This window comes from Trachypithecus francoisi, unplaced genomic scaffold, assembly GCF_009764315.1.
Source record: "Trachypithecus francoisi isolate TF-2019V2 unplaced genomic scaffold, Tfra_2.0 Lachesis_group0, whole genome shotgun sequence".
NCBI classification, from domain to species: Eukaryota; Metazoa; Chordata; class Mammalia; order Primates; family Cercopithecidae; genus Trachypithecus; species Trachypithecus francoisi.
In genome coordinates, this window is record NW_022681453.1 from 31841036 (window position 1) to 31856173 (window position 15138).

The following is a 15138-nucleotide window of genomic DNA, read 5'->3' on the forward strand; positions in this document are numbered from 1 at the left end:
AGAAAGAGAGGGAGAGAGAGAGGAAGGAAGGAAGAATAGAGGAAGGGAGGGAAGAAGGAAGGAAGGAAGGAAGGAAGGAAGGAAGGAAGGAAGGAAGAAAGGAAGGAAGGAAGGGAAGGAGAAAAGAAGGAAGGAAAGAAAGAGAAAGAAAGGACAAATCACCTGCTTTGCTTTGGTAATGAGCTTCCAGGTATGTGTTTATGAGACACTCAGGAGAAACATGGAGAACCTCAGGTCACCAAAGCACCCATGGTACATTTCTGGGTGAAGAAGACTAGATCGTTTGAGAATCAACTCTTACCGATATGGCAAAAACAAACAAACAAACAAACATCATTCTTCCCACAACCATAGAACTAATTAGAATACTAACTTGGGAAGTCTAGAGACCGGGATCCTACTTCCAACTCTCAGTTTTTGCAGGGCTTCCTCTCACTCATCTTCCAGGTCTTAGCTTAAATGTAATACTCGCCAGGTGTAACCTCCTGTCCAGAATAACTCCCCTCAAAACGTGTAACACAATTTGAGATTATTTTATTTGTATGTGGTTTTTGGTTGTGTCTCCCATATCTAGCATTGAGCCCCATGGTGGGTGGGAAACTCCTTATCCTTGTCTTTCATGTGACTGTTTAATTTTTTTGTTCTCCAACAGCTGGCCCATAGCAAACCTGTCATTAAACATCCAATGAATGAGGCATGTTAATCTTGATTTGGTAGATGTGGGAACTGAGGTTTAGAGAAGTGAAGTGATTTGCCCAGTGTCACACATCTAGGAAATAGGCTCAAGCTTAGGTCTGCCTCACCCCAGAACTGCTCTGCTTCCCCATGTAAGGAGGAATGATTGGGCGAGTAACTAGGAGGGGAATCAGTGGGAAGATTTCTGAAGTCCCTTCCCACTCTTTCAAGGCAACACCTAGAGAATCTCAGACACCTGGAGATCCTCCAGTCCCCTCTCCTCACTGTGTCTTGATGTATTCCAATTATAGGACCAGGCCACTGGCTGATTTTCCCTGGAGGAGTTGATTTCACACTCCAAAATACAGAATCAAACATCCTTGTAATAAGTTATTCACTCAGAAGGATCTGACTCTTCCAGTGTTTTACAGACATCATATGTTCAATCCTCACCAAACCCATGTTAATTTATTATCAGTCATATAGTATGGTTTCCCTTTAAGCAGTTGTCATGCTCAGGGTCAGGTTTCTGCCACAGCTGAGGGCAGAGGGGAGTGGGTGGACATGAGGCAGGGAGCTAGAAGAACACTTGAGAAACAGCATGTAAATGAGGCATGGCTTTATTCAGCAGCTCTCTCATCAGTGGCTTCCTCACACCTTTATCTCAGCTGTCTGCTCTGGCTCTTCAGCTCCTCTCAGCAGCCGGCTCCCATGCACTGCTGCATGACCAGCCTGCAAGGCCAGCTGTAGGGTTAGCAGCTTAACTTTTCCTCCCTCTGGGCACCAGCAAGCTGAGCCATGTCCTGGCTCCCCCTGGTCTGTCTGCTAGACAGTCATTCTCCCTTACATGGGTCAGTAGCTTCACTGTCTCTGGGCACCAGCACCTGCACAAGAGCCATGTTGAACCCAAGAGAACAGTGTCAGCAGGGCAGTTATGCCTTTTCCAGGCAATAGTGGCTTTGAACCAACTATGAGCTTACACAAACAGGTTACATAACAAGTGGAGTATGCACCTGTGCCTTAAACTCGCTGAGTCATGCAGGCCTGGATGTCTGCTTCGGCCTGTTCCTTGACCAAAGCACATCCATATACCCTACACTCCACCCCCTAGGCTGAAGGAGACATAGGCCTTGGACGTACAGGTTATACATATAAGCTGTGGGCACACAGGCCCGATATCTACACATAGACTTGACACATGAGCCTGACATATAAGCTTCAGTGAGCTGTCCAGCTATTGGCATGGATTACCATAGGTGTCACCTCCTTGGTGATTACCATTCACACTGCCCTGAGTTCAACTCAGTAGCTACTTTGCCTATGCCTGGTTTCAAACCGTATGGTGTCAGTACTAGGCTGGACTGCAACAACAGTCCAGGCAGCAGTAGCACCTTGGCTAGACCCATCTGTATACCATACCCTATTAGGAATGGAAGGACACCCTTCCTAACAGTGAAGGCGCAGGGTCTAGGGATGCCTTAGGCCCCATGGCCTTATCTTGCATTAGGACTACAGATCCTAAGGCTTCTTGTAATTCTGCTGCTAAGGGACATGTACTCAGTGTACTCCACTGTTCCAAGGAGGCACCCCACTTCACTAAACTGGATGTCTGTGCCATCCCAGTCTGGGAGGTTGTTACCCATGAATGCACCCAACCCGCTATAGGGTAAATCATCTACACAATGACTGTAACCCACCCTGCCATGCTCTCACAAGGCTGAAGGGCAGCATATGCAGTTACTAACTGCGTTTTCAGTCTGGGGAAGGTGGGGGTCATTACCCATGAATGTACCCATCCTGCTATTAATAACTGCTTCTCTATTAAGGAATACTGGAGCTCAACTCTCTTCCACAGCTGTGATCAAAAGCCTGTTGGCATTCCGAGGCACTCCATGCACTGCTAAAAGCCCTAACTGAAACTATCTGTGGTCACATGTACATTAAGTTTAAATGGGCACCCCTGGCCAGAAAGGTTGCCTCAGTCTTATCATCCCAATCCCAGGCAAGTGAGGCATTGCCACCTCTAAATCTGCAAGAGAATCAGAGGTTAACATAACATCATCAATAAGATCATGACACATGGTAGGGCTATACATACAGCCCTATAGCAACACTGTGATTTGCCCTCCCATGAAGGCAAACTATTCCTGGCTCTCTGGAGCAATGTCAATGGAGAGAAATGCATTGGTCAAGTCCACCACACAGTTGTACCATTCTAGTTCCATTGTCATGCGGTCCATCAAGTCTGTGATAGACGGCACAGCTGCCAAGCCATGTAAAATATCCACCCCCAGAATGTTTTCAGGTACGGGAGAGATACACAGTGCACAAATGGGGAGTCAAGCAGCTGATGCCAAGGTGCAAGGACACAGGTTTTGCTTTCACTGACCAGCTTTCATAGCTGTCTATGCAGCCTTGCCTGGAAACTTATCCAGGTGCAGGGACCAGTGGATTGCCAAGTTCACATGTGGCTCTGGTCATCCAGTGCCCCCCAAGCTGGGCATCTCAGCCAGTCTCTTATCAAATAGAAAAGGCTTTACAATTCCACCTGACTGCAGCAGGCAACCTGTGAACTGGAATGCTCAAGCAGGACCAGGTTGCGCAGCAATGTCCTTCTCTCAAATGACTTTCACTAAGTCTGTACATGACTGCCGACATTACTTGCTTAACCCCCACAACTCAGCAGGGACTCAGGCACCATAGGAAATGTGTTTCACTGTGGTAGGGAATCCCTGGGCTGACCCTTGGACTTGAACACCCAACAGCTGTTCAAGCTCGATTTTCTGGTGGATCACAGGGTAAGCCCACAACGGAGGTTCCTCCTCCTCCCTGCACTTGTCCTTCAGGGACTGGACGTGCACTTCCTACAGCACAGCCACAAATGCCCATCTGACTCTACTGGCACACTCTTTTTCTCGGTGCCATGCACTTCCAGGTGCTTCAGCGCCTTCTCCACACTCACAGGAGACCTGTCCACTGCCTCCCATGTTTTCACTGGGGCTCATCCTCACAGCATGGCAGCCACCAGGTATCACAGCTCATGCTGTGGCCACAAAGTCAATTCAAGAGCCCTCAGGGACTGAAGACTCACTCACCTCATCTCATCCTCGTTGCCGATTGCTAGGTCCATGACTACGCCAAGTGTCACGCTCAGGGTCAGGTTCCAGCCCCAGCTGAGGGCAGAGGGGAGTGGGTAGACATAGGGCAGGGAGCTGGAAGAACACTTGAGAGACAGCAGGTAAATGAGACATGGCTTCATTCAGCAGCTCTCTCATCAGCAGCTTACTTACACCTTTACCTTGATTGTCTGCTCTGGCTCTGCGGCTTCTCCCAGCAGCCGTCTTCCATGCACAGCTGCATGGCCAGCCTGCAAGACCAGCTGTAGGATTAGTAGCTTAACTCTTTCTTTCTCTGGGCACGAGCAAACTGACCATCTGCCGGATGGTCATTCTCCCTTATAGGGATCAGTAGCTTCACTTTTTCTCTGGGTGCCTGCACCTGCACAAGAGCCATGTTGGGCCCAAGAGCACATCAGCAGGGCAGTTATATCTTTTCCAGACAATAGTGGCTTTGAGCCAAGTATGAGCTTACACAAACAGGGTATATAACTAGTGGAGTATGTGCCTGCACTCTAAACTTGCTGAGTCATGCAGGCCTGGATGCCTGCCTCAGCCTACTTGTTGACCAAAGTACATCTATGTACCTTACAGCAGTGAGGACTATGGGGAAGGGAGAAATGTAACCCAAAAGCCCACAGGTATCATATTTAACTCGATTACAATGCCTTGTGTTTTCAGAGCTCAAGAGAAGTGACAAGAAAAAATTGTGGTGTATGTGGTTTAATAGTCATGACACCTCCTTTCCATGTATCTAACATTTTGAACTAGTTAAATACATAATTATCATTCCTTCGGCCGGGCGCGGTGGCTCAAGCCTGTAATCCCAGCACTTTGGGAGGCCGAGACGGGCGGATCACGAGGTCAGGAGATCGAGACCATCCTGGCTAATACGGTGAAACCCTGTCTCTACTTAAAAATACAAAAAACTAGCCGGGTGACGAGGCGGGCGCCTGTAGTCCCAGCTACTTGGGAGGCTGAGGCAGGAGAATGGCGTAAACCCGGGAGGCGGAGCTTGCAGTGAGCTGAGATCCGGCCACTGCACTCCAGCCTGGGTGGCAGAGCAAGACTCCGTCTCAAAAAAAAAAAAAAAAAAAAGAAAAAAAAAATAATTATCCTTCTTAAGTTTATTATATGATGGTATTAATAATACCTTACTGTATATAAAGTGGTTAATATAAGATGAAAGGCCAAGGTAGTTTCTTTATAGCTATTAAGCACTGAAATGGACATTTGTTTTTATATCCTTCAATTCCAATCTGCTACATTTTAATGTCTCAAGGATTTTTTGAACGAAGCATTTTGAAACAATTATGCTATTCTACCATATCTTTCTTATAGGAGTATTAAGCTCCATGCACACATGCCTCACAACATTGTTGCCACTAGGAAATACAACCATGTATGTTAAGTGGTGGACACAATACTTGGCCCATAGTAGGCACTTTAAAATGGCCACAATGCACAATCCTTTCTTACTTTTACCTGCACAATTGCCTATCACACACTTAGGACTCCTGGCCCCAGAGAAATGTAAATGTCACACAAATCTCTGTATGAATTCGAAGAGGGTAGCATGTAAATACATATTCCATCTCACTTAGTTTTCTCAGAAATTCAGAGAGACATAGGGGATATCCCTGTTTTATGGATAAGGAAACTTGGAGACAGAAAGGGCTATCTCCATTGCCACAGCATGGGGCTTTGGACTCCATCATTCCATTCTTTCTTACCAAAGACGCTATCTTGATGTGGCACAAAGGCTTGCAACATCCAGTGTTGGCTGATGAAAACTAGAATTAAGCATTGAACCATTAAAATAACTTTCTCTTTATTTCTACTAATACGACTAATACTGATTGGTTACAGGAAGAGAGCATTTGGTCATGAGGAGTAAGCAAGTCCACACCAGGGGCCTAAAGATGGGATTCCCTTCAGCTTCAGCGTTCTGTGTCTCAACCCTAGATTGTGGAGCGAGCTGGAATAGCTTCTGAATGCTTCATCAAATCCTGTGCAACAAAAGCTAACAAAGTTAAAAAGATCAGTTTTTCTGGACTGCGTGGATGTTGATTCACTGGGGCAGACAGCCAGACAGATTTAGCTAGGGATTAAGCGTAAATTTCCTATTTTATGGCCCGGAACATCTTATTAAGGAGCATCTGCTATTTACAGTAATATTCGTTAACATTTATTGAGAGTTTATGCAGTGCCAGGACCTGTTCTAAATGCTTTCCACATGTTAACACATTTCACTCTTACTACAATCCTTATATCTTTTGGTCAAGTTCTTTCCATTTTTAAAATACAGATTTTAAAAACTAGTCACTTAAAACTGCCACACACATGCGTGCACACACACACACACACACACACACACACGTGACTCACAAAATACTACTTTGCCTGTGAAGGTTTCACAATGCCTTGTTATCATCAGTCAGTCTTTTCCTACTAAAGTTAAGTGGCCAATTAAGACAAAAAAAATTCTGAGGCTTTTTTTCTACCCCTGATTAAGATTGAGGTGGCAGGTGTTACAGATAATATTCATTTCACCTTTTGAACTTTCTGGAAAGACCTGGTGATCTTGCCAGCTCCAGCAGCCTTCTTGGCCACAGCAACTGTCTGTGTCACACCACAAATAGCAAAATGACCCAGAAGAGTTACCCTCAATGCTATTTTTCAATGAGGAAATCAAGGCATGAGGAAATTAAGCAGCTTTCCCAAGGTCACATTCCAGAGCCCTTGACCCCAGTTGACTTCTGTGCAATAACTCCTCTCACTGTGCAAAATGATCTAGTGTTTCCAATAATGACCCCAAACTATTGTAAGAAGCTGGATTTCAAAGTTAAATTAAGATAAATTGGAATATTGCAGCATGTTAGTGTTAGGTGCATTTCATCGACTTCCTTTCGAAATGAGCAAGAAATTCTTTTGAGCTTAGCCAAATTATGAAATGAACCTAGTTTAGCATTTGCTTATGTCCCCTCTTAGGCCATCCTGTCTTCCAAGTGTCTCTTCTTTCTGGGAGACTTCTCAGAGTCCCTGCTCCTCATTATTGGTGCCTGGTTCCCCACAGATTCACATTCTACACCAGGACAGACCATGACATTAACTGTTGAAACTTTTAATATTGACTTAGAAGCAGCAACCAACACAGAGATGTAACCACCAGTGAAAGTTGGAAGCTGAAATGTACTAAGATCTTGTGCTCTAAAATAGCACCTCTTAGAAACTCACCTACTCTTCCTCAAACTCTTAGCTCTAGAATTCTCTGACCATGACTTTGAAATACTGATATATATTATTCCAAAAGACAAATCATATTTATGGTAGAAAATACAGACAAACAAAGAGAGCAGGATACATCCCCACATCTTCCTACCTGGAGACATCCATTATTAACCAATTGGTGCAGTGCTTTCCAGGCCTTTAACTAAGCGATTATGCCTGTGCCCTCTGAGGCATGACAGCTATTTACACACTCAAACAAAGCTATTTTGGTTTGTCTTTATTTATTCTCCAAGCCACATTTCTCTCACTTGCCAGACAATTATTTTAGACACCACGTCCCCAGTCCTCACTCCATTCTACCTTCATCTTCCAGCTGAACCAAGTGTAATGCTCTTCATCAGAAGGACCATAACTTCTCTCAAGCCAGATATTAAGCTGCTTTTGATATATCTCATTAGAGCAACATCATCCTAATAACTGCCTTCTGTTTGTTTATTTGTTCTCCACAGCTTTTTGCAATCTTTGCATTTGCAACATGTGGTGGCTATTCTGGAGGCCTGCGGCTGAGTGTGGACTGCGTCAACAAGACAGAAAGTAACCTCAGCATCGACATAGCGTTTGCCTACCCATTCAGGTAGGGAATGGTGGTTCATGCTTGCTAGCCTCACAGAGGGGTCTTTCTTTCTTCTGTGCTTTGTCTCAGAAAAATGCAGTCTTCCAGGGACTTCTGGGTAAACAGAAAGGATTCTGCCTGCACCCACGGAATGCCCAAACACTGTGCCCACTCACCACCTAGTGTGGGCACTGGGAGGATTTATGAGTTGTGCCTTCAAGACAGAACTGACTCTGCTCCAAAAAAAAAAAAAAAAGAAAGAAAGAAAGAAAGAAAAAAGAAAAAAAACACTTGCTACAAAGAGAAAGAGGGAGAGAAAAAGAAAGGGAAACTGGAGAAGTAATTTTAAAGTACGATCAAATAAATTCAAGAAATATTTTTAGCACTTTGCCTTCCTAATGCACATTTTGAATCAACAAGAATGACAGATTATTTCCCAAATACATTTGACTGCAGAAACTTTTTTTTCACGGAGTATCCCAGAGTATCTGTATACTATGGAACACATCCTTAATATTTATATGTTAAGTATATATATGTGTGTGTGTGTATATATATTATATATAAAGTATATATATGTGTATATGTATACTTAATATATATTAAGTGAACTGTTCCTAGTCTAAGACAAAGATGACTCCGTTCATAGGTGATGAGTCATCGTAGAAAGGTAGCACTGATACCAATATTCTTACTGGTTTTTAAGAGTAGAGCTGACAAAAGTTGCAAATACCTTGCTCAAGTAGATACTCTCCTAACTAGCTAATAAAAGAGTAAAAGAATAGAAAGCTCAGAAATATTAAGCACATAATCCCTGGAAATTTAGTAATAAGAGCTGTGCTGTGCTGGTGGAAGTGGACATGCAAGCGCTTGACTTCTGAAAGTTCTGGACCAACCTGTTGGCTTCTGGAGGAGAGTGGCCAAGACAACGCATGCTTTCAGATTAACATGCAGGATCTAGGACAAGAGATGAGAACTGCCAATGGCCGGACAGCAGGGCTGGGATGCTTGGTAACATTATACATGAAAACATAAGCTCGGCATGGCTTCTGCAGTGATTTCCCACTAAGAGATGTGGCAGGAGCAGGTAACTTAAAAGTCAGTCTCTCAAGGTTTAAAAGGCAGCAAGTCCCTAAACATTGAACTACCAGAGCCTAGGACTCTCAGTCTTTTCCTCAAACTGGAGGAGAGTAATCAAGAGACCTATCTGAACTAGAAACGAGTGCCTGAGCTGGTGTGGCAGGGGAGAGCAGGGTAATATCTAATTTCATAAAATCCCTGCTTAAGGATACAATGTGAGAAGACACTTCAATCACAGTTTCCAGCACTGGGCTTCTTTAATTTCTTCCCAAGACTACAAATTCAAATGACTGGCCCAGTGAAAGGCAACTAGAGAAATTAGATCAAAATGTATTGCCATCTATAGCAGCCCCCTCATTTAAAAGATTTTTACTTGGATTCTGAAACAAATATGGTTAATCATTATATTTTTTAGTAGCACAGCTTTTCTTTCAAACATTATCTCACTCAGAAGCTCCATGTATAAAATAGACATGAGTTACTGAGACAGTCGGAGCAGGAGAAGAAGGGAACTTAAAGCCCCCAGCCAGTCCTCCTCGGCCTTCTCCCTGCCACACACCTTGCCCACTCCCCACCGTAAGTGGGGGAGACCTTGTAAGATCTCCTGGGAACGCTAGGTCTCCTAGAAACAATTCTAACACCACTGTTGTAGGATAAAGCAAGAAATTGTTTGCCACCCTGCTTACCACACCTTACATTTACTGTCTACTGTTAAGGAAGGATTAGCCAATCTCCTTTTATAGAATGTCTTGTAATTCGCCCCATTAATGTTCATCTAGGAGATATACACACCGTTCCAAAACAGCTTAATTTACTAGGGTTGCAATTTCAATTTTACATTTGCATATTTTAACATGTACCATTATCCATGTACATATTCATAACCTGTACCATTATGAGGAAAATCTCAGTAATAAGCCAGGATTTATACAGATTATTATGAAGACATTTGTTTCAGAAGAAGTACGGTTAGCAAGATGTTGGTAATATAAATAATTAAAAAGTAAGAAGTAATGATATCCAACATTATAAAGCATGGAGAGAAATGTAGATTCTCACATGTGGTTGGAAATAGTGTATATTGATAAAGCCTTTTTGGAGGACAATTGGAAGTAGGTATCAAAATTTAAATGTACATTCTATTTAATCCAGCAATACCATTTCTAGATATCTACCTTCAAAAATGTTCATATAAATACACAAATACATGCATGTAATATGCATGTAATGATGTGCACTTCAGTGTTGTTAATAATTAAAGATTGAAACAAACTTGAATGTCCATCAGCAGGAAGCAGACTCAATGAATTATTTACGTATGTCCTATGCAGAAGTTTTAAAAGTGAATGTACAGATATGGAAAGATGTTTAAAATGTATTACTAAAGAGAAAGTAAGTAGCAGCATGTTAAGAAAAAAAACATAATGGTAAATGCAGAATATAATTTTAAACTTATGCACCTATATGTTTATATATATTTGTAAAATGTAAAGTCTGGAAGGATACAGACAAACAGTTAATAGGGATTACTTCTGGGGAGGGATGTGTGATTGGTATGCAGAGGTCATACATTTACTTTTCACTCTACATACTTGATATTATTTGAATTTATTAAAATACGCATATTATACCTTGGTAATTTTAAAAGCACTCTTTAAAAATGAGTCATCCTATGGCTTCCAGTGAGATGAAATGATAAGACATAGCTTCTGGAGAGAAATAACTTATAAGAACCCCATCTGAAATTCTAAAGGGATTGAAGTAGATGAAAAAACTCTATTTTCAAGGTGAATGGCAAGAAGCAGCTGTTGAGACAACTCAGCGATTTGAAGTAGCAGATTAAGAAAGCATTGCTTATGCTTAAAAAAGTTATTTTCTTCTAAAATGTCACAAGCCGATGCCAATGATTTGATGATAATCTCAGAAATAAGATAAGAACATTCAGTAGCTTTTAACTATTCAGTGTATTGCAAAGACCAAAAGGACAATAAAGTCAAATCATTTGAACAAAAACAATTAGTTTGTAAATGACACATGAAAGGAAGCTACTTAACCAGTTATCAAACACATGTTTTAGGATGTAAGATGTCAGTGTTGAAAATTCTAGATAACTCACAAAATATTAATGTGCTGCTTCTAATAAATATGCCAAAGTGTATATCTCCTTTACAGCACCATATGTATGTGTTCCTGATTCCTATCAGAAATAATTGACATCCAGCAATGTATCATTTTGTCATAGAAATAAAACATTCGTTACCTTATCTTCCTTATTATTTGTGATTAAAATGAACAACTATTACTGAATTGTTTTCTATCTGCAATAATATACTAAATTTGGTATGAAATTTACTTGATAACTAGCAGGAGAGTAGTTCTACATTCCATATTTTTGGTAACTCCTTTATGCACAGAAGTGGAAAGTAGGGTGTCTCATTTTAAGATATTTAATATATTTGTAGAAAGCCTACTCTAGGAATGCCAAGTAAATTTTAAACTTATACATGAATAAAAGATAGAGAAGGACAGAGTTGAGAGGTTAAGGGGCTACGGGAACAAAAATTTTCATGGCAGAGGTACTGGAGAAGGGTCAGAATGATGAATGAATGAACAGACATGTGAACATTTATTGCAAAGGCACAATGTGCCAAACACTGTGCTAGATACTTTGACATATATTAGATTACGTAGTCATTACACAGACTCTGTGAAGGAGGCTACTATTGTACTGTTTGAGGAGACTGGGCTGAGAAAAATTTTGTTGACATCACACAGAAAATTAAATTTAAACTTTCAGATTTTTAAAATTTTATGATTTGAATAAAAACAAGAAGAAAGCAAAGTTCAGACTGTTTGGAGCATGGTGAATAGAATAAAAATTTATGATGGACAAAAGTGATAAAGTTAGAAAGGCCATTTTTTCCCCTGATTATAGAACACCTTGAATTCCTTATAATTCCTTGAATAGGAATTAGAAGTTAAAGCTGACAAAAGGAAAATAACAAGGAAATCTATTTTGAAGTAGAGAGTACAAGTTAGAATTTGATCATGCAGAGTTTGAGATGCTTGTTAGAAGCACAGGGGAATTTTCTATCAGGAAGTTTCATGCTAAACCCTATGTAAGATGAGAGAGGTGAATACTGAAAATGAAGCTTTAAGAGTCATCATCATGAAGTCATATCTAGATGAAGAGAGGTCACCAAGAGAGACAGAATGGAAACTATGGAGGATGCCAGTGCTTGTAAAAAATGAATGAAAGGGGTCACTGAAAGAGACCAATAGGAGAAGACCAAATGGGAAAGAAGATGGATGAACCAGAAAGTTCAGGTTTTTCAAAAGGTAAGAAAACTTTACGCACATGTATCCCAGAACTTAAAGTAAAATAAATAAAAACAGAAATAAAATAAAATATAAAACAAGAAAACTTTATGGATGCTACCATTCAGCAGCATTGAGTACCTCAAAGAAAGAAAGGAGTGAAAAACCAAGAAAAAGCCATCGAATATAGTTAATGGTGGTTATTAAAAAGTTTCATGGGACATTTCAGTTGGAGAGAAAGCATACCAAGCTGTTCGGGAATGGAAAATAGAATTCAGTATATTTTCTCTCAGACCAATACAATGACAATTTTGAAGGATCCTAATTTGCTTATCTTAAGCCTTCAAGATATGATATTTGTGGAGAAAGAGACTAAGTTTTTTAATGACCTTCTAGTAGAGAAGGTGCTCACCTCTTGTTTCTTGGAAGTAACCAGCTCATTGAATGCCATGATGATAAATTTATGACCTTGGTTGAACAAATAACTAATAAAAAAGATTTTCAGTTTGTAAAAATCTTCCTTCATTTGAGAACAACTAAATATAGGGAATAACAGAAGATTTATAATAAAAAATAAAGTAGTTGTTATGTCACTTCCATGTCTTGAGACCTCATCAAGATAAAAATATTGTTTGCTGTCAATTTTAAGCATTATTTTAGATATGAGATTAGTAATCACTGTTCCAGACAATCAGCAAAATTGTCCTTCATCATGCCTCAGCTTTCTGAGTAGCTGGGATTACAGATGTGCACCATCATGCCTGGCTAATTTTTGTATTTTTAGTAGAGAGAGGGTTTCACCATTTTGGCCAGGCTGATCTCAAACTCCTGACCTCAAGTGATCCACCTACCTTGGCCTCCCAAAGTGCTGGGATTACAGGTGTGGGCCACCACACTAAGCCACAAGTCCCTGTGACTGTTAAAGGGCTTTCTCTCACCACTGGAACCTGCTTGGTCTATAGGCAGGGCAGGCAAGAAATACTGGAGAGTAATGTCTCTTGGAGCAGCCTTTACCCAATGACAAATGTGAGTTGGAGGATAACAATCCCAACTTCCTCACCCCTCATGTGGCATAACACTAAGTCATGTACCATACCATTTCCCAGAGGCACCAGCAGGACGGATCCACCCACAGTGCAAACCTGATCAACACACCTTTCAATACCTTTTTTACCTTTTCTGTCTCACTTCTCCACTGCCTTATTGGTGTTTTCAGAGCTGAATCCTCTAAGGAGTTGCACTCAAATCTTGATCTCAGGGGCTGCTTCTTAGAAGTCCAACCTAAGACACTGGCATTGCATGAGAACATTACCATCTTTAAACAAGATAGATGATTGATCAATCAATAGAGTAAATCCCTACTTCTTCTCACTCTAAATCGTATTATACAGTAATACTCATTCAAAAACAAACAAACAAACAAATAGTTTGGCTGGAAATCAGTCACTTCAGTTCACAACACTTCCCCTTGTCGTTTTCAGTTCAGATCTCATACGAAGACATGGTTAGTTTTCTCCATCCATAGAATCTTAGTATATATGGTAGGTTTCTCCCAGTTGGCAGTCATAGTAGGGTGTCCTTCAATGTCAGCTTCAGATTTTCTGAAAATCAGATGATGGCTGAGATTTTGGAGGTGCTGCATGGGGCCTCTGAAATGAAACCTGGTTAGACATAGTTTGTATTTTAGATCAGCCCATCCCAAGTATAGTCTCCAAATTTGGTGATAAACCTTACAACCTTCCTCCTCAAAGGTTTGGGTAAACTACAAAAACTAGTTATATTTATAAAGATTATGTCATAACCACTGCATCAAAATGTTAACATATTTATTTCTAGGTGGCAAGATTATGAGTGAATCAAATACTCTTTTCGCACTTGTGCCAACTGTTTTACACTGTTAAAGCTGAAGGAATATAGTGTAGCTTGGACTCTAGAGACAGACTACATAGGTTCAAATCCTCCACTCAGCTACTTATTAGCTGTATGATACTGAGAAAATTGCTTATCACTTCCGTTCCTTATCTGTGAAACAGAAACAATGTTACCTATTTCATAGTATTGTTATAAGTATTAAATAAGATGTATATATATAAAATGCTTAAAACAAGACCTGGCATTCAATACATTGTCATTTGGCATATTATTTTTATTTCATTATCGAGTAAGGGCAATTAAAAATCAACTAGAGTGCTAGAAAAGATATTTATTTTGGTTAATTAGCAAAATTACCCTTGAGACAACAAATGGCCAATTTATTATATTTTACTCAGAATGGGATCTTCCTCAACCCTGCCTCTGCCTATATAAAAACATTAAAGGGTGCACATATTTAACTGTCTCTTGATTAACTTGCTTTTAAATATTTAATGTTTATTTGGGTTGCCCTAGGATGTATTACTATTAGGCCTTTTTTAAAAATTTAACTAATGGGGGAATGAAAACGCCCCCTCAAAGTGACAGAATGGAGAACTCTTAGTGGCACTAGCATAATCCTTGGGAGGTTGGCATCGGTGGAGTAGGATACTGAGGCTTAGTCTGATCTTTGCGATCTGTGAAATTCAGTTCAATGAGAGGTTCCACATTGAGGCAGAGGAAAGCCGGTGCTGCTCAGCTGGGTGCTGGCCGAATAAGCACCATTCCCCTGCTCATGACTCTAGCCACTTGCTCTGTCGTTTCCCCACCCCTGCTGGGAACACGGGGGCAGGTGCAAGTAGATGCCAGGAAAGCTGTGGAGTTTGGGCCATTAACTAGTAACGCTAGCTCTGCCAGGAAGAAAGCATTTTATCCCTAAGATGCATAACCAAGAGCAGTGATGAGAAACATTTTTTTTGTTTTGTTTTTTTACCATGATAGCCAATTTGGGGAAAATAAAAGTGTGAAGGGCTGCCATTTTTTATATCTTGTGTTCAGGAAATGCTGCACTTGCAATTACATTTAAGTATTCATTTATTGTTTCTCATTACCAAAGGGTTTCACTCTTTGTGCCTAAAATTTCAGAAACTTTATAGCTACAACATCTCATTCTAATGTTTTGCCTTAAAATAAATTTTGTGTATGATGAGACTTGGTGGTGCTATAGGGCAGAGACTTTGGGAGACGTAGAGG

At 40.8% G+C, this 15138-nt stretch overlaps 1 protein-coding gene across 1 annotated transcript in view; it reads left to right on the forward strand.

Annotated features, from left to right (window-relative positions):
* The window catches only part of SYNPR (synaptoporin), a 337496-nt gene that overhangs the window by 202988 nt on the left and 119370 nt on the right, over positions 1-15138 (forward strand). Inside the window, exon 3 of the mRNA XM_033210320.1 lies at positions 7532-7656. Coding sequence (XP_033066211.1) covers positions 7532-7656 — 125 coding nt within the window. The remainder of the gene's footprint in view (positions 1-7531; positions 7657-15138) is intronic.